At 41.6% G+C, this 18,221-nt stretch overlaps 1 protein-coding gene across 4 annotated transcripts in view; it reads right to left on the reverse strand.

Annotated features, from left to right (window-relative positions):
- The window catches only part of NPNT (nephronectin), a 52,477-nt gene extending 39,920 nt beyond the window's left edge, over positions 1–12,557 (reverse strand). For 3 of the 4 annotated variants that reach the window (XR_007507873.1, XM_049815466.1, XM_049815465.1), the window contains exons 1-2: positions 12,475–12,557; positions 11,010–11,110 (exon numbers count right to left, since the gene is read on the reverse strand). Coding sequence is in view for 3 of the 4 variants with exons in the window: in XM_049815466.1 (XP_049671423.1) it covers positions 11,010–11,110; positions 12,475–12,545 (172 nt within the window). In the remaining variant the exon portion in view is untranslated. Of the gene's footprint in view, positions 1–2,877; positions 2,929–11,009; positions 11,111–12,474 lie in introns of all 4 variants that reach the window. The other variant, XM_049815467.1, reaches the window with a different exon arrangement.
- Between the last annotated feature and the right edge of the window lie 5,664 nt (positions 12,558–18,221).

Here is an 18,221-nt window from a genome sequence, read left to right on the forward strand (position 1 = left end):
CTCATCTAGAATTTTAACATTAATGATTTACTTCTTAATTACCAAACACTGTTTGGTGGAATCCGAACCAGATGGTTGCACTGCCTGGTTCCTACGTGCCTAACTCCTCCTCTTCATTTGTGGCCAACAATGGAAATCCCTGAGCTTTCTTAGTGGAGTATCTCTACCAGTTTAACTCTTCTTTGTTTTTTTCAGTGCTCCTAGCTACATCTTTCATCAAAACAGCCTTGCGTATAATTCTGTGTATAATTCTTACATTCTTTTTCTCTGCTTTGCCTCTTAATTTCTGTTCCTTAATAGTTATTTCTTATTCCTTGCATTTTCTTTCTTGCGTGATGCCCACAAGAGGGTTTCATTGACAGAAGTTGCCCTCAAAGTCCTTAATTGCTCTTTCTGCATCCCTCCACTCAAATCTGCCTCAAAATGCCAGACTGCAGATGTCCAACCTGTCCTTGAACTTCTATTTTCACCTCTCTGAAATCTAAGAATATGCATAAGAACACCTGCATCTGAAACAAACTATGCTGACCATCTGCCTGAACGGCCTTGCTTCTTCCCTCTCTTCCCAAGTAACATATAGCCCCCTATTTATTCTGACTCTAAATCCCAGCTCCTTAAAATCCAGTTCGCCCAAACGCAGAAAGTAATTTGTGCATCAGCCCAGAGATGATTACATACGCTTCAGCTTCACAAACCTTTACTGGATCCTCTTACACTGCTGAATGCAGAACAGACTTCCAATCTTAAGATTGGTACTTACGTTCCCCCAGTGCCAACTTTATAACAAGACTTGCGTGTTGGTGAAACAAGCTTTCCTATGTTTCCTTCTTCACCTGAAACTGGCTCCCTTTGTCCTGTGGTGCTAACAGACCACCACCTCAAGTTCTTTACTTCTCTTCCTCAGAGCCATCTTCAGCTCACGTCTGTCTCTTTCCATTTACTTTTTGCAATTCTTTGCAAATCATGCAATTGCATAAAAACACACTCAGGAAAATAAATCTGCCTTATTCAGTAATTTGGATCTAGGATCCCAAAGGTATGAACTAATTTGTAAAATAAATCACTGCAGCTCTTTCAGAGGTACATATTTCTTTTTTTGTTCAACTATATACAAATGCAGGAGAATGCATAAAGCTTAACCTACCACACAGTTACCAGGAGGTGGTCAAAACATGTCATAGCTATAACTCACATTACATAATTACTTCTGAAAAAATAACTTTGCTTCCCAAATAAGTGTACTAGCACTCACAACATATATCTCTGCAGCACTTAAAAAGCCTAACTAGGGCAACTAGGTATTAATTTTCAGATAATTTCATATGCAAAACATTCCTTACTCTATTTTTTGAAAGATAATAAATGTCCTTGACCAACTTCTGTAACTACAGACCAATAATATCATCAGATAAAATGGTAATAACTAATGCCTGAATATTTTTTCACAAATTACTTTCACTTGTTTTTAACATTCATGATAACAAATGTTGTCAAAGTGCATGCTTAAGCTTCCATCTGAAACATACAGTTCCATTAAGTAAGCGGCTCCTAATTTTTCATGCACCACTACTACATTTGCCTGGGTAAATCAGTTACTCAGTTTGCACATATGATTCTGCTAACAGCACATTAACATGACAAACTGCAACCAGTGTGGGCTATTCATTGCACTGAATTCTTTGCTTGGCTATGACTGCTGCCAAATGTGTTTCTAAACTGCATAGACAAATCCAGGCCCTAGTTCATGAATGCCTTGCTATTCCAAAATGCTCTTAAAAGCATGCATAACTTAAGCATGGGTAACACTGAAATCAATAGGATTTAATGAAGTCAGTGAAAGTTAATCTAATGCTTATGCACTTAAATACTCTTTTTAAAAAACAGTGAAAATTTGATCTAACACAATGCAAAATTAGAAAAGCAAGAAATAGTTCATGCTTTGTCAATCTTTTCATGTTTGCATTTCGAGTGGCTCATGGTAATTGCTTGAAGAACAGTGCTCTATCATCTCAGATGCCTGTTTGTTACCTGAATCTTTCTCTGTGTGTCTCCTGAATTCCAGCAGGTAGAAGCAGGCTAGCGTAAGCGTTTCTACGTGTGGTGGCAGAAAACAAACTGGGCCCTATTGCTATTTTGTTTAGTAGAATATAACACCCACTGGCTTCAGCAGAGTAACTTCTGTATCACAGTAACAAAGATGACTTTCACAGACAGATGAACAGCTGATTGCTTTGCTCCCCTTTCTAAAGACTGGTACGCCCGCCACAGAGATGAGCAAACAAGACACGCCAATTCCTAAGCAGCAGTGGACTACAGCCCTGGGTACCAAGGTAGAGCTGTGTTGATTTCATTTTGCTCTAGCATGCCAGGTTGTACACGGCTGTAGAGCAGGGGCTGTAAAGCTTCCCTGTTGTGGGAATGACAACCTGTAGTGGAGGTGCAAAGCAGGCAACGGGGGGCAATAAGTGCTTCAGCCATCCCAAACTAACCTCCCACTGCACGTGATCCAATACTGTGAAAGCAAATTAGGGCTCCTAAGTCTGACAGCTTGTAAATATGGTGCTGGGAGTAGAAACAATTTGCAGGAAGGAAAAAATGTTGCCTGGGGCTTGAGGGTAAAATAAAGAAAAAGGAGAAGAGGGAAAAAGGAAAAGTGCAATAAATATCTCATCAGATATGTAACTGGGATAAAACAGCCCTGTTCATTTCCTTCCCCCCCATCTTCCCCAAATCCAATGTTTAAAGGAGGAAAAAAATAAAATAACATCTACATCTTCTTGTCACGTATTATAGTTTTCATGTAAACTTATGACTTAGAGGCCATAACTCCAAGTCATAACCTTGCCAAAATTATTTCAAGAAATATGTTCAGCTAACCTTTGGGCTGGCACCTTAGGCTGGCTATTCTCTGCCTTAAGACGTAGAAAGCTGCAAAACAAATATCCAAAAAAAGAAATTCAAGCTTTTTTTTTTCCTGTAAGGAGGATGGACTTGGCTGGGGTTTTTATCAACTTGTTACATTCCTGGAGACTTAACACACATTCAACATTCAGAGCTTTTCTGAAATAAAAAAAATTCTGGTACACATTTAAAAATGGAAATACCTTACATCAGTATTTCATTATGAGATTTAACAAACACATTCTGATACATAAGCGTAATTAAATATAATGACGTGATGCTATTCTTATTCAATCAAATAAGGAGCTACACTTTGTCATGTTTCATATGGTACATAGTTGTAAAAATTCTCATGTTTCACACTTCAGGTTCAATGTTTCCATCGACAGAACATAAATGCTTTTCTTAAAGAGACAGTATCCGTTCATTTAAATATAGGTATATATTTTTAACGTTGTGTCTCCACAGAGCAAACATACACAGTTAGCATCTGGATGCTAATTTGAGAGTAATTAAAATTACACCCATTTATAAGTATCTGAACATCTGCAACCAATAAACATGCTGGCATATAAATTTACTGGTCATTTTTATAATGTTTAAATTTTGAATGTCATCTAAATTAAAACTAATGCTTAGAGACCTTTTCAGCTCTTACTACCATATGAAACTAGGTATGCTACAAAAGTTAAATAAGATGGAAACACAGATTTATGTTTTGGGCTTATTTTAAATCAATTTATTTGCCAATAAAATTAATGTTAGCAGCATGGCTTGTTAGGCTACATAGCCTTATTATAAAAGACTGGGACTTAAGCAACAAGTATTTTAAGCAGTATGTGACCAACACTTAAGGGTTTGCTATGATTGCAACTTATAATGGTTTAAATTAGTTTTAACCAAAAAGTCCCTTAGCGTTTGTTACAGCTGAGGGAGGCTCTCCATGTTGCTGCTGGCTTTGAGGGAAGCTCCAAATACAAATACACTACAGTTGTAAATGGTCAAATCATGTTACTGTTAAGATTTCCTTGGGAAACACTGGACTGCAAAACTATTATTCTATATATGAAGTGAGAAGGGATGCAGTGGGGAAGTAGAAAAGGATACTGTATCTTTAATGTAGTAAAGTCATAACTACTTTAAAAGCATAAAGCTTCTAAGCTGAAAAAAAAAACAACACCAACTGAATAAAAATAGCAAAACCTCATTTTTTCTTGCATAGCAGTATTAAAGTAGTATTGCAATTCTGTATAAAATGTCTTTTCATTGAAAAGTACCAGGGATGCACAAAAATATTGGTCATTTTTTAAGAAGACCACATATCAATATTAATTAAACATTGCCAACACGATGCATTAATACAGACTGTAGTCTTGGAACCACAAATTCCATAACAAAACATTTATTTACTTTAAGGAGGTTTCTGGTAGTGGGTCAGTCTCCTGGAAGCCACTCTTTTCATGGCTTGTCATGGTTTTATTTTTGTGCATCTTGGACTATACAGAACTGCCATTTCCACTGAAAGCATTGTTATGTGCAAGAAACAGAAGTCCTAAGCAGCTCATGGCCTCTTCTCCCATTGATGTATGAGATTATTTATATGGGTAAACTCCCATCAACATTATCGTTGGTTATACAAAATCTCCTTCTAGGCATCAATGAGAGCACAGCCACCTCTTCGCCCCCCCAACCACCACCACCTTGCATTGCTGTAAATAGTTTGCACAGTACAGATACACAGTCTTTAAGCTCATTAGGACAGGAGCAGCAGCACAGGCACTGTAAGTTTCTTCACAACTGTTGTAAGAAGGCAGCAGCATGCACAGTTCCCAGCAAAGCATTTGGTTACGCCTACATCTGCTATATCAGCTTGTACAAGCTCCCCTCTCTCTTTTGCAGGTCCTCTTAAGAACCTCCTGAAACAGTATGCTTTCTACTAGGTTTGATGAAATCTAAATGCTAAGCTGACATCCTTCAATTACATTTCTTAATGACACAATGCTAAGGGGAGTTGTAAACTGATGGCTTGACTAATACTTTTACTAATGGACTATTTTACTGTCTATCTTCTTGATTGCTCTGTCCCTAGGCTTTTAAGCCAATTCTCATGGTTTTAGTGTAAGGTGGTGGGAAAACTACTTTGCTGACCTATTCTGGTTTTGCTCCCTAGGCAGAACACTCAAACCTCAGCACAGGGAGATAACCAGATGGAGTTACAACAGATGGATGCTCTGAAAGAGCACACTCATCTTCACAACCCCTTCTCAAGACAAACCTTATAGACTTTGTTATCATTTAGGAAGAATTCAACAATGAAGTGAGTGAGGTTATAAAATAACATCACTACTTGTAAAAATCCTTGTCCAGTGGGATTTTATTCCTGTCAAGCATCTTCTGTTGGTCAAATTTTCTGTCCACCAGACAAAATCTGTGTACCCTCTGCTGACTCCAACAGTCATGCAGACTCATGCCAACAGAGGATCTGATAGTGGATCTGCATCCGTTTATAGAAACTGCAGATCCAACCTTCTATTTTGTATATATGTGAACACAGCAAGAGGAACTATTTTTGCCATCACCTCTAGCAAAGGAGTTGTCCAAACTGTAATGCAGAATGAGAATTCAAGCTGGTTTATATTGCTTTTCTTAAAAAAATCTTGCTTAACCTTTTAAATCTATGTTAAAGTAGTATCTCTTTCTACAGTTCTTGGCTGTTAAACTGCAGCTGAAATTTTGAAGCAAAAAGCAGCCTACATCTTTAGTGTACCTTGACTACATATAACTAGCATACAAATCAATTACAAACAGACATGCAGCCAAGTACAAAGCGGGTATATTTTGTTCATGAAAGACACAGGCATGTGGTAACCATTTTTCTAGCTTTTGAAAGAACTACAGAGATATTTGCAAGCCAGCTAAAAGCAAGGAAGGTAGAGACCATTAGTTCTAAGAGTAACTTCCAGGGAACCAAGATGGATTAGTGGCAAAAATGTCCACAAAGAACTGTTTTTCAGACAACCCCTACCGTGGCCTGCTAGAGACTGAAGGGAAGAACTTCCACTTTCATACTGAAGAAAAAAAAGCATCACACTACTACTCACATAAGTCTCTCCATGACATGAGTGCACCTCTTACCCCATATTTTAGTTTTCTGATAGGCTAACCAGGTTCCAGAGCTCAGTACACAAGTATATAGTCTCACTTGATTTCTGTACACCAGATTATCAGCGAGGGTCAGTCAGCAGTAGTTCCAAGGACTTTCCTGCTGCTTAGACTACCTCTTTAGCTAGCAGAGACACTTGGACAACAAGGCCCAGATTATCCTTTCCTTGAGAAACACTCAGGAAGACAGCCATCCCTGCAGAATACTGTCACAGACATCTTATTAGGGAGATGAGATGACAGGCTTCAGCAGGTCTCCTAGACTACGGTAGCTAGAATACAGGAATGGACATGACTGTTTTCTATTCTGCACTTGACATTTCTCATCTAGCTCAAAGAACTGAGCTCCAGCCCTACCACTGCTGGAAATTCTCTTCTCCCAGGTATTTCAAACCATGGAAATTAATGCTGACTAAAACATTAAATAAAAAAAAAAAGAGTTGAATCAACTTCCTAAGGCAATTTTTTTCTGCTGGCAAACAGAAAAGCGCGTTTTGTGCACGATGCATGCAGTGATGCATGCCCCAACTTGGTATTCCCTGTATGCTTTAAAACCCACTGAATGGGTTCTGGATTAGGACAACATGCTCAGTACCACAGATGCAGGTGACTTACAATGCAAAAGGCGTTATGAACTTAAAATGTACTGTTGGTATCTGCTCTCACCAAAAACGCTCTGCCACAGGAAGTCAAAACCCCCTACTCTGAGAGAAGAAATCCAGAAGAAACTCCTTCTACCCTCACTTTTGCTCTGGGTTATAGTTTTGCTGCATGCACAACAATAACACATAATAATGCAAGACAACAGCCCTATTTTTACACACATCTCATCTTTGTCAACATACCGTTTTTCACAGAAGTAGGCTTCTGTGTGATTACTCCCACTACTACTTATCAAGGTGCAAGTAAATCCTGCAGGCTGGGCAACAACATGGGATTTTTGGACTGATTTCAACTGGGATATTTAACATCTAACTTTAAAGCACTGATGTTGTGAGTCCATCAGTGTAAAGGATCAGCTGATCATGTGATGAGGTTACTTCACATGAACTAAGAGCTGTTGCTTAAACACTTCTGCTGCTTCCAAATTAGCCTTTCTACACACCAGGTTTAACCAATAAACCTGGTTTATATACCAGATCAAAACCTCAGAAAAGCTATTTAGTTGCGTTAGCAATGGAATATATCCACAGTTCTAAATCTACATTAGGACACTAAATAAGTGTGGATGGATTTTCAATTCACAAGGAGTAAGAAATGCCAGTAAATTTATTTGAGTTATATTTGTTCAGCCCCTTTGAAAATATGGCTATATTTGTATCAATCTCAAAATGGATCTAGTTGCCTAAACATGGATCTCACTTTGGTGTTCACAACCTGCAAGAAAGAAAAAAAAAACCCAACCTGTTTCAAAGTTCTTGATTATTTCAGCTGGAGGCGCACCTTCTAAGTGCATTTGCTGGAATTGGGAAGGGCATTTGGAAAGGCAATTTCATGTCACTGAAGAGAGACTATTTCTACTAACTGAGATGCTACAGCTGACACTGAAAGGGTTTGGAAGCAAGTTTACAAACAGATCAGACCTACATGTACAAGTCTTGACTGGTGTAATTTATTAACAGGAGACAGAGGATGTTTTAAAGGAAGAGTGTAAATTAAAGGAGGGGCCTGACTTCAACTTCTTCCTACATGTTCATAAGAGTGAAAAAGACAGCCGAGTTATGCTGACTTTGGTTACTAAGCAGCAGTAAGCACAATTATGCTCTGTTTGCACTCCTTTGTCAGTCAAAGGGACATAAAAGGAAATTACTCCCCACTTCACAAAAGCGAGTTTAGCTAACACAGTTCAGTTTCCATTTGCAACTGTATGGATGGATTATGGATGGAAGATCAGGAACACTGAGTTACCAAGGCTTAGTGAGATACTGCTTGCCAGCTGTGCCACACTCCTACCTTGTTAGAGCTGAGATATACAGGTTATATATAAACATCCATCACAATTAAACCGTTACCTTAAATCACACAGTTGGTTTAAACTAACACATTTTTTCTCAGTAGCCATGGGCAGAAGGCATGCCCACATGTGTTTGGTGGAGCAGCTCAGCTGGACAGCAGAAAATGCATACAGTCAGCAATCACTTGCCCATGGCTCACCATGGTCCAGAGGTCTCCGTAAGCGGGGACAACGCTGCCATGTATCAGACCCTATATTCTTGCTACACTCTGGCTCCAGCATGGCTCTCACCTTACATTTGTTGTCAGAAAGATAAATTCAGAGGTAATTAGTGCCTACATAGTAAATCAGACATGAGTAAGCAGGTGAGAGTCCAAAGGTGCTGTAGCACTTGCAGGCACACCAAGGATGGCTCAAACTAGTTTGAGAAAAGCAGTTCAAGCTCACTAATAAAGAGCTCAGCATTATTGCCTGAATATTTGCAGCTTCTTTTTTGGACTCATTTGTAAATTGGGTCTCACTCCAGATTTTTAAGCCTGACTCTATACTTGTTTTCATCGTGCAAATATAATTTATTCTAGAAATGGCAAAGAAAATGTACATCTAGTAGATGAAGTTTGACATGTATTTATGCCACTCATGTTGGGGATAGGACTAGGAGGTTTGCCTTTCTCCATAGAGAAAGCAAGAGAAATAACTCTGTACTTGGCTTTTTGGAGAATTTTCAGTGATATCCCTTTGTACAGTAAAATACTCAAGTTTTCCTTTGAGATCTGGAATGCTGCCTTCCGTGCCAGGTTAATCCTTCATACTGAATGCCACATTCCCAAGGTGGAGAGTTGACTACAGATGTTCTATTTGGCTGCAAGCACTAGAAAGATTCACTTTCATTTAGCGTAATCTCCTACTCTGTGATATGACTGGAATTTTCACCACCTACAACTGGGGCAGATTTTCTTGCTTTATTTTGCTAAGAGTTTGGCTCCCATTTAAGAACTAGAAAGACCTGATAAGTTTTTAATAAGGCCTTCTCCCAAATATCTGAGACTCTTCTGAACCAGTGATCCAAAAATTATCAGCACCCGGTGTGAGAAAGAATGGGGAAAAAAATGCATTTAGACACCTAAATAATAATTGTATTCTTTTGAAAGTCTGGTCCCAACTACCGTAGATGACCACATAAAATCCATCTCTGCACTTCTTGGAAATGTGCACGGAGAACAAATCTGTGAATAATGGACTAAAATGCAGTGCAAGGAGGTGAGAATTCACCTAGCTTTAGCCTTTAAAAAAGAGCATTTACAGTATCTGAAAAAGTTGGCACTACAAATGACCTTATTGACAAAATTCAAAGAGTAAAAAATAAAAAATACTTTCTCTGTATTATTACTTTTGTAATTTCAAGTTTTAGTTATGAATCTTTTAATAGTATCACTTTATGTTATTCTTGTCTCCCAAAATCATAAAATTGCAACCCCAAATCAGACTTTGTAATAGCAAGAAATTGACTTCCACCTAAACATGAGCTGCAATTTATGGTCACAACACAGGAGACAACTTCTCTAAGGAAAGGGCCACAGTGAGACCCTTTTAGTGTTCTGGGTTATTTTGGTTTTGTTTGGGTTTTTTTTTTTTTTTTTAAACAATGTGAATTATTAATACTTGCCAGTTAAGCCTTTGTAGCCTCAAATATTTAAAAATGATTTTCAAATAAAACTGCATTACGAAAGATGGACGTAGATTCTATCATCTCTGGAGTAGCCTCAATCAACCTACTTCACACTCTCCTTCTTTCTCTATAAACATTCAACCCAAAGAAAGAACTACTTGTTATCAGTTAGAGCCCTAAAAATCAAAACAATCCATGGTATGGCCTGAGAGATACCAACCTGAGAACTATGCATCAAAAAACAGTATCAGGGATGTTATGTCCCAGAACTACTTTGCACGGCTTTTTTACCAGTCATCTTATATACCTATTAAACATTGTGGGCTTTTAACACACTTAAGGAAAAAGCCAGTCTTGCTGTTTACAGATTTGAACAAAACCTTTGCCGAGAGTCCACAGTTGCATTGCCAATGCTATTTCTATCTTTTGCCTAATATCTGCCACCTATGGTCACTGCCTTGCAGACTAAGCAACTTACAGTATTTAATACCTGCTTTACTTTAAAAATGGCTTGGCAGAAAATGATTTCGTTTGCAGACATTTGCACATAAATAAAAAAAAAAAAATTGAGGACCAATATTTATAGGTTCACTCCTGCAAAAACTTAGGGGATATCACTCACATATGCACTGTTAAACACATGAGCGAGCGTTCCCAGTAAGTTTAACAAGCTGAGGTCTCTAAGATACTCCCAACAATTTTAACTTCTACTTAGTGCTAGCTGCCACCACAGAATACCTTTTGAAGATGTAGTTAATGATGAAGACTTACCTACTTGGTTATCCTGCAATTATATCAAAGATTCTAGATAGATGTGAGAATCTCAGAGATGTTTCCCTTCACGTGTGACCCAGTAAAAGGATGCTGTCAGGGGGATTTACTCCCTTAGTTTGGGGTTACTGAAAGAATGTTTTAACTTAATACTAACTGGAACATTTCCATCGAATTTCTAAGTGAAATATCAGTAATTTGGGTTTCCTTTTTGGATGCAAATATTCTCACCCTGCAGTGCTTGTAACATGACACAGTGTAGTGTTACGTCAGGCTATTAGACCAGTGCATGAAATGAACCGGAAAGCAAACAGAAACTCCCAAATTCTCATTGCCCTAACTAAAGTTTACCTTACTTGATTGCAATCATTTTTAGTACTGTTACTAATAAAATTTTAACGTGACAACATCCTTCTAAGTAAGTCAGACTCACACGTGCAAAAGCCTAAGCCCTGCATTGTAAGAATGTCCGTGAACATGTGAAAGACGTGACTAGGTGTGTACAAGCCTTTTCTACAAGTGACTAGAAGCCCCAGCAGCAATGATACTCACGTTGGCATTGTCCCCAGGACAATCGGGCCCAGCCCCAGCAGCAGTCAATTCTACTTCCAAATCGACACAGTCCTGCGGAGGAGACTATTTGTCTGGGCCACCTGAACAAGACAGTTCAAAAAAGTCTGGTGAAACGTTCCGAAAGTAGCTAAAATTACATCAAGAAAAACAAAAAGACCAACAAAATCCTCTCCTGCATGGAGATATATATCCTTTTTCTTGAAAACAGTAACTGCTCTAAGCTGAACCTATGATATTTCTATCGTTAACACTTTGTTTAGTTCAGAAAATGTAAACGACTACAGGCAAAGAGGGGAAAAGATAATTATGGTAACTTTGTAAAGCCTGAAAAAGCTGACAGGCTTTCCAATATGCTCACTGCTGCCACTCCCAGGCTGGTACCGAATAATTTCAAAGTCTGAAACATAGAATTTATAACATGGAATAAACCACGACCGTAAAGTTTCAGCATTGGTTTATTTCACAATATGTAGCCAAATTTTCCTGCTGAAACATTAAAGGAAAAAAAAAAAATCAAAACAAAAGCTTCCTGAACGGTTAAACAGAAATTAAATACAGAAGTAGAGCTGTGTCTTCCCTTGTTCCAAGGAGCAGACACCACAGCCTCACGCAATTACAAAGTGTTGTCGTGAAGCGTTCCTGGTTTTTAATGACAAGCCGAAATCCCGGGAACGCCGCGCTTGAACACGTCCCCCGAAGAGACAGATCCCTGGGGAGGGGATCGCGCTGTCCGATTTTGGCCCCCACGGACCTGCGGCGCCGGGCAGTGGGCTCCTCGCAGCACCCACGTCGCGACCTCCCCCTCCGCTCGCTACACCTGACGCGGCTCAGCACAACCCACGGGGCCCACGCTCCCCGGGCGTTCGTCTTCACCTCGCTTCATGTTAAAACTTGAGCGGCAATCTTCGCCGCGTTCTGTTTCGAGCGCCTCGAGGGGTCAATAAGCTAATTTTATTTTTACAGCACGCAAAAGCGCTTTGTTTTTTAATTCTTGCAGGACGCAGCCCTGCCAGGGCAATACTCTTTTTTTATACCCGACCCCACGTTTTAGGTTGCCGAGCGACCCCGGGGGCTGCACCGGCTCCCGCCGCCCCCGCTGGCCCCCCGGCCGTGCCCGCGGGCACCTCTTCTCGGCTGAGGGGACGGGAGGGCCGAGACAAGCCCCGCCGAGGGCTCCGGCCGCCCCGGGGTGGCCGGTACCGAGACGCACACCCCACCCCCCCGCCGCCATGTCGCGCCCCGGCGCTCTGGTGGCAGTTAGGAGCCCGCGGGCGGTTACAGGCGCCGAAGCCCCCCGGGCTCCCGCCCGGGAGAAGAGCCCTGGCTCCCGCCGCTCTCCCCGGGAGATGGGGGGGTGGGGGGGAGGCTCCGACCTGCCTGAGGAAACACCCAACTTCCCTGCCCGGCCGGCCACCCCGAGCACCCCGCGGGAGCCAGCGCCTACCTTCTGTCAAACTCCCCGGCCGCCCCCAGGGAGAGGCAGGACGCCAGGAGGAGCCGCAGGGAGAGCTCCATGGCCGGCGGGGGCTCTCCAACGGCGCGGGCTGGCCGCCGAGGTGGCCCGGGGTGGGCAGCGGTGGCGGAGGCGCTCCCCTACCGCCGCGCTGCAAGGCGGGCTGAGGGACGGGACCGGGGGTGGAGGGGAAGGTCCGGCTGCCGCCGACGCCGGCTGCGCTGCCACAGCTCCGGAGCGGCGGCGAGCCCCTCTCTCTCCGCCCGCCCGCCTCGCTGCCGGGCGAAGGAGGCGCGGCGCGGGGAGCGGCAACGCCGCCCGTCCCCGGCAGAGGCGCCAGCCGCCGGGCCGCCCGCCTCCCCGCTGAGGGGCACCTGGCGGCCCCGCGGCCCGGCCCCCCGCCGCCGGCAGGGCCCGGCCCCTCGGCGTGTGCCTAGCCGTACCGGTACAGCCTCCTGCGAGGGGCCGAGCGAGGCACAAGCCGCAGGCTGAAGGCACGAAGAAGGCTGGGCTTTGTTTGCGTGAGCTCCCTGAAGCAGGACGGCCACCCGCGCCTCTCTGCGAGCAGAATCCACAGCGAAAGCCGAGAGTGTTGAGATGGGGCCTTCTCTTGCCAACCGAACTTCCCCCAGAAGAAAGGGTTTTGGAAGAATTACAAGGCTGTATGTGGTTTTTCTGGCTCAAAGGCTGCTGTTCGATAGCCCTCAGGTGTTGGCATGTGTGACATAAGGCATCCCAGCCCTTGCCCAGAAGAAAAAAGCGACAAGTTTAACCCACACAGCATGTAACGGCGTCCTAGCACCACTACCCACAGCAACGACTGCATCTGTACTCTACAACAACATCCAGTTAAAAATACAGTTAAAATACAGCGGTTACTTTTGTTTTGTTTCTATGAACTACAGCTCTGGGGACTTACTGAGGGACACTTTTAATAACAGCCTGTCACCAATTTAGGGTCAGAGCTGCTCTGAGATCCCTCTGATTACAGACAGATGGGGCCAACAGCTTGGGCTAGGTTGCAGCATTGGTTTTGATTTGTGCCTAAATCAAGGCTAAAGCTCATCAGCTGTTCTTACAAGGGTCTGGCTGCAGCTTAGAAGCAGAAAACAAAGATGATCTGGGTTGCACATAACACAAAGCCAAACCCTTTAAGGAGCGTTTGGATGCCAAATATGATTTCAGGCTTTATATTTGAGATGGTAGTTCTGCACAGAGCATTTTCCACCTTCAAAACACTTCACAGATAAACTCAAGCAACTCTACACAAAAGTAGCTACTTTTTGCACAGGATACAAATTGTGCCAGCGAGCTTTCGAAAATTACACCCTTCCCCAAAGTGATTTTACCACTTTCCGCCCACATTTGCAGCAGAAAGACCCCTCCAATGCTCCTTCCCCCGTTTTTGTCATCTTTTCAGGACCCTACATTCCCCAGGCTAAAGCTTTCTGTCCACAGCCTCAAGCCAGCACTTCTCAGACAGAGAAAAAACAACGGTAAAAGCTACAAGGTGACGATTCTGCAACACACTCCTTACCTATGCTTAGATAACAAGCAAGCCCCCTTAGAGGACTCAGACAGACATAAAAAGTGCACCAAGAACCAAACCTGGTTCCCTTCATTCACATGAAAAGCTAACAGCCAAACAATGAAGACAACACCACAGTGGCATTTGGGAAAAACAGGAGGTCATCTGGCTCAGATTACATTCTTCTGGAAATACAGAGCTGATTTCCAGCTCTTGACTGATTGATCACTTTTTTTTTTTTTTTACTTGGATGTGTGATAATGGACCATGCAGAATGAATTCACTGCCAAGATTTTATGGGCAAAAGGGGAGAAATCCTATTTGTGATAACCACATAGATTTCTTTCTGATTACAGCATCTGCCTGCATCTCTCCAACTTGTAGAAAAGAAGTGTCCACAAATCACACCGCAGCAGAATCCAGGACAGGTGCCAAAAGCAACATTTGAACTTCACTGTGAATTAAGGTCTAGGGCAACGTGACACTTTCCCTCTGAGGTCCAAAGGGACATGTCATAAAATCAATTCCTTTCATGCAATGCTGCACAGTGGGACTTGCGTACACAGCAACATTAAAGCACGCACTAGTCCCTTAAACCATGTATACTCACCAATGATAGTAAGATCATCTAATCTCTCCAGACTGCACTCAGTATTTAAGATCTCCTCAGCAGCCTGTTTGGCACTCTTACATGTTAATGCTAGTGTGCTGGTCAGACGTGGTGCCTACTCCAATTAAGATTGTCTGCTCTCAGTTAACTTCTGCTGCCGTTACAATGTTTTGGAACATCAGCCTGAAAAAACAGTTAAACAGCCACTGAAAGATCATGTACTGTACTTCCATACCCATCAATGAGACTGAACATCCAGTCATTTATGAATTAATTAATTTTGGCAATGGTTTATCAATGCCAGTGGAGTTTTCTTAGTAAGGTAGTTTCTCATATCCAGGACACTAGAAGGATTACTGAGTGAGCTGGCGAAGAACTGAACATCTTGACAAGTTAAAGGTGTATAAAGCTGTCTTCCATATCCCACTGCTGTGTGGGTATGCATCAAGGTAATTTATAGAAGATGGAGATGAAGAAGTTGTTGGACGTATTACTAGAAGCGCTTTCATGCCTTCTGTTTAGCGAAGCAGTATGAAAGCCTGGCAAATGTTGAAGCCACAGGGTGGGTGACCTGATGTTCAGCAAGACATTAGCAACAAAAGTCCAGCAGCTGTGCATCAAGCACTCAGATGGATGACTAGCATATACCCAGCTACAAAGCAGAGGATGAAGTGGAGCATGGACCAAAGAACAAGTGTCCAAGAAAGCTTTTTCAATGATACTGATAAGACACTTTGTTGAGTGCAACATGATAGTCAGGTTTTTAGCTGCAAATTACCAAAGGTGAAGCAGAAACACAGAGGAAGACATAGTATTTTGAACAGCAATGAGGTAGCCTTGTGTATGAAAAAGTCAAAATGCATGCAGCAAGGTAAATTTTGCCTGAAAAGGTGCATATTTTGTGCAAACATCGTGACCCTTCCCTCCATGCTTATTTTACTCTTCTCCATTCCCCCATAAAGATGTTTATGTACCTTGTGCCAAAGAAGCCACACTATCAGTCATGACCCTCATCTCAGGCTTTCAGTCTCATGGATACATTGAGCTCAGACTGAGACCCTTCTATGAAAATCAAGACCCTAAACTTGTTAAGATACTCTGCGTTGAGAGCAGAGGAAGAGTCTAAAATACTTGCAGTTGCCCATGCCACTAGAAAGCCCATTAGGTTCTGAATTATCTAGAATTTCCCAGGGGATGAAGCCCCAGGTATATATTCTATTGCTGTACCCTACACCGTAAGTGATAAAGGCACATCTGACTACACACAAAACCAAATTTTGGTGATAAGGTGGCAGAGAGTGAAGAAATGCTCTAAAGAGCAGGGCTTGCTAATTGTGCTGCAGGGAGGGTAAAGGTGGTGATGGCAACTGCTGCTTCTGGGATGGCAAGTGTGACAGAGTCACGTCTGGCACAGTACAGTTAAATAATGCATGCAGAAATGTGTTCAATATACCGCTCCGTACAGTACTTGTATTTTTCAAAAAAACAATGCAGTGCAGTATTAAAACTCCATTAAAGAACCAATGTCATGAGCAATATATGTAACTGGTAATACAAGTAACATCAACTAAAAAAGCATGTAAACTTACAGTTTTCCCTAGTGAAACGAAACTTTCTTGTATGCACAGGACCTGTTCCTCTTCAACAATTATACTTAGTTTTACTTCACTTGGGGTAGACTGTGCCCAGCAGTCTCAGTGTTTAAAACTTCAGCTGCAGGGCTAAATACAGGTTTCTAATACACTCTTTGTGGTTATAACCATTCCTGAGGGGAAAAAACAACAGAACAAAAACAGTTTCTAGAGTACTTGCTGCAACCGACTGGACAGGCAATATTAAGAAAAAAGAGCTGAAAAGATACAAGTGGTAAATACGTCAGGCTGATGGATATTGGTAGATGATAGAATATAGTAGATAAGACAGAAATCACACAGAAACAACCTTAAAATTTTTCTTTATTGATGCAGGTAGCTATGAATTGGGCATAATCACACCAGTAAAAGATACTGCTTTCAGGGCAATCTACTGCCAGGTAACTTTTCTTTGAAGAAGGCATTAAATGAATAACTTCTTTCAAGTCCACTTTTTTAATATTAACTTCCTCCTTGTTGTCTTAAAACACATTACAAGTATTATGAATTAAGTCCTCTATTCAGCGGAATCAGGCAATACTTTTTGTAACTCTCCATTTACATAAGCAGAAATTATGGAACAGAAAATGATTTTCCCACAAACCAAATCAACTGTCATCAAACTAGAAATAGATCTCCCATTTTCCAATTTCATACTTAAACCACAAAGCCATCCTTCCTCCCTTCTAAGTATTTCACCCTCATTGAGGCTAAGAAAGTTAACCACAAATACCACACTACCCCAAGTCAGTGAATCATGCTGTGATGTGAGTAAAACCCACTTGATTTGTAGTTAATGGCATGCATGATCATGTTCTGCATTTGTGATACTAACGTAACATGTATACTTCTTGCAAAATGGAACAGAAGAAAAGAATCCAAGTGCAAATTATCTGTGAAACTTTCAATGTCATTGTTTTTTCTCTGGGGCTACGCAATTCTGCTTTTCAACCAACTTTATATACGGTATATTTAAAAGTAGCATTTATTGAGCAAATATTATCTCCGTCATATGCTAGGTAACAACTTCTGTCAGTCCCATGCTAATAAGAAAACTGTGAGGCATCAAGAAAATCCAGCAATTTCATCAGCTAAATCAATCTTTGTACTCCACCTCCCTCGTAGTAAACCTACTTGAAAGGGTAAGAAAGTCATCAAAACTATCAGACATTGTAGGATCAAATTAGCTTCTGTGCAGATAAACACTGTGCTTTGGAAATACGAATTCAAAAGCTTCCAAATGATTTTTCTGCATCAGGTCTTCCAAATTAATTTGCTTTTTCCAGTAAGTTTTTTCCATGCCTACTTGATCCTTCTTTAAAAACTATGAGTGGTATTTGTGTTGAAGTTTCCTGCATTTCATTACAGTGTAAAGAATTTATTTCCCCCATAAATAAACAATAATTTGCCTTTCAAAGCCCAGCAAAATTTCATATCCCTTTCCACATATGTCTTTTAAACAGATTTCTAACTGTCCATGTTACCAATTTTTGTACCAAAGGCATTTTGCATAGGAGATCAAAATGATAATCCCCCAAATTTAACATTACCCTGTTCATTAGGGAGTCAGTCGACTTGGCCTCACTTGCAACATGATCAGTGAATGCAGAAAAATCTGCAACTGATGTAAAAGACATCTTCACCAGGATGGTGAGGGACAGCATAGCCAACTTCAAAAAATGGTGCTAAACTGCCTGCACTAACCCCAGCCTTGCACATCCTGCATGTCTCAGTGACACCAACAGTGAAAGAGATGCAACTGTTGGAAAACGTGGGCTTCAGAAATTTTTTTGTGAACAGGACCAGAAACTACACTGCATTGATCCCTACTTATGGGCAGGCAACAGGGTAGAACTGGGATGAGTTCCACATGCAAGTGAAACAATTGTGAATGCCTTCACAGATTGAGCAGGAAAAACACACATATGGCCTCTGACGCTGTCTGAAAAAGGGAGAAAACGAAGAAAGT

This window comes from Accipiter gentilis, chromosome 12 (assembly GCF_929443795.1).
Source record: "Accipiter gentilis chromosome 12, bAccGen1.1, whole genome shotgun sequence".
Lineage (NCBI taxonomy): Eukaryota > Metazoa > Chordata > Aves > Accipitriformes > Accipitridae > Astur > Astur gentilis.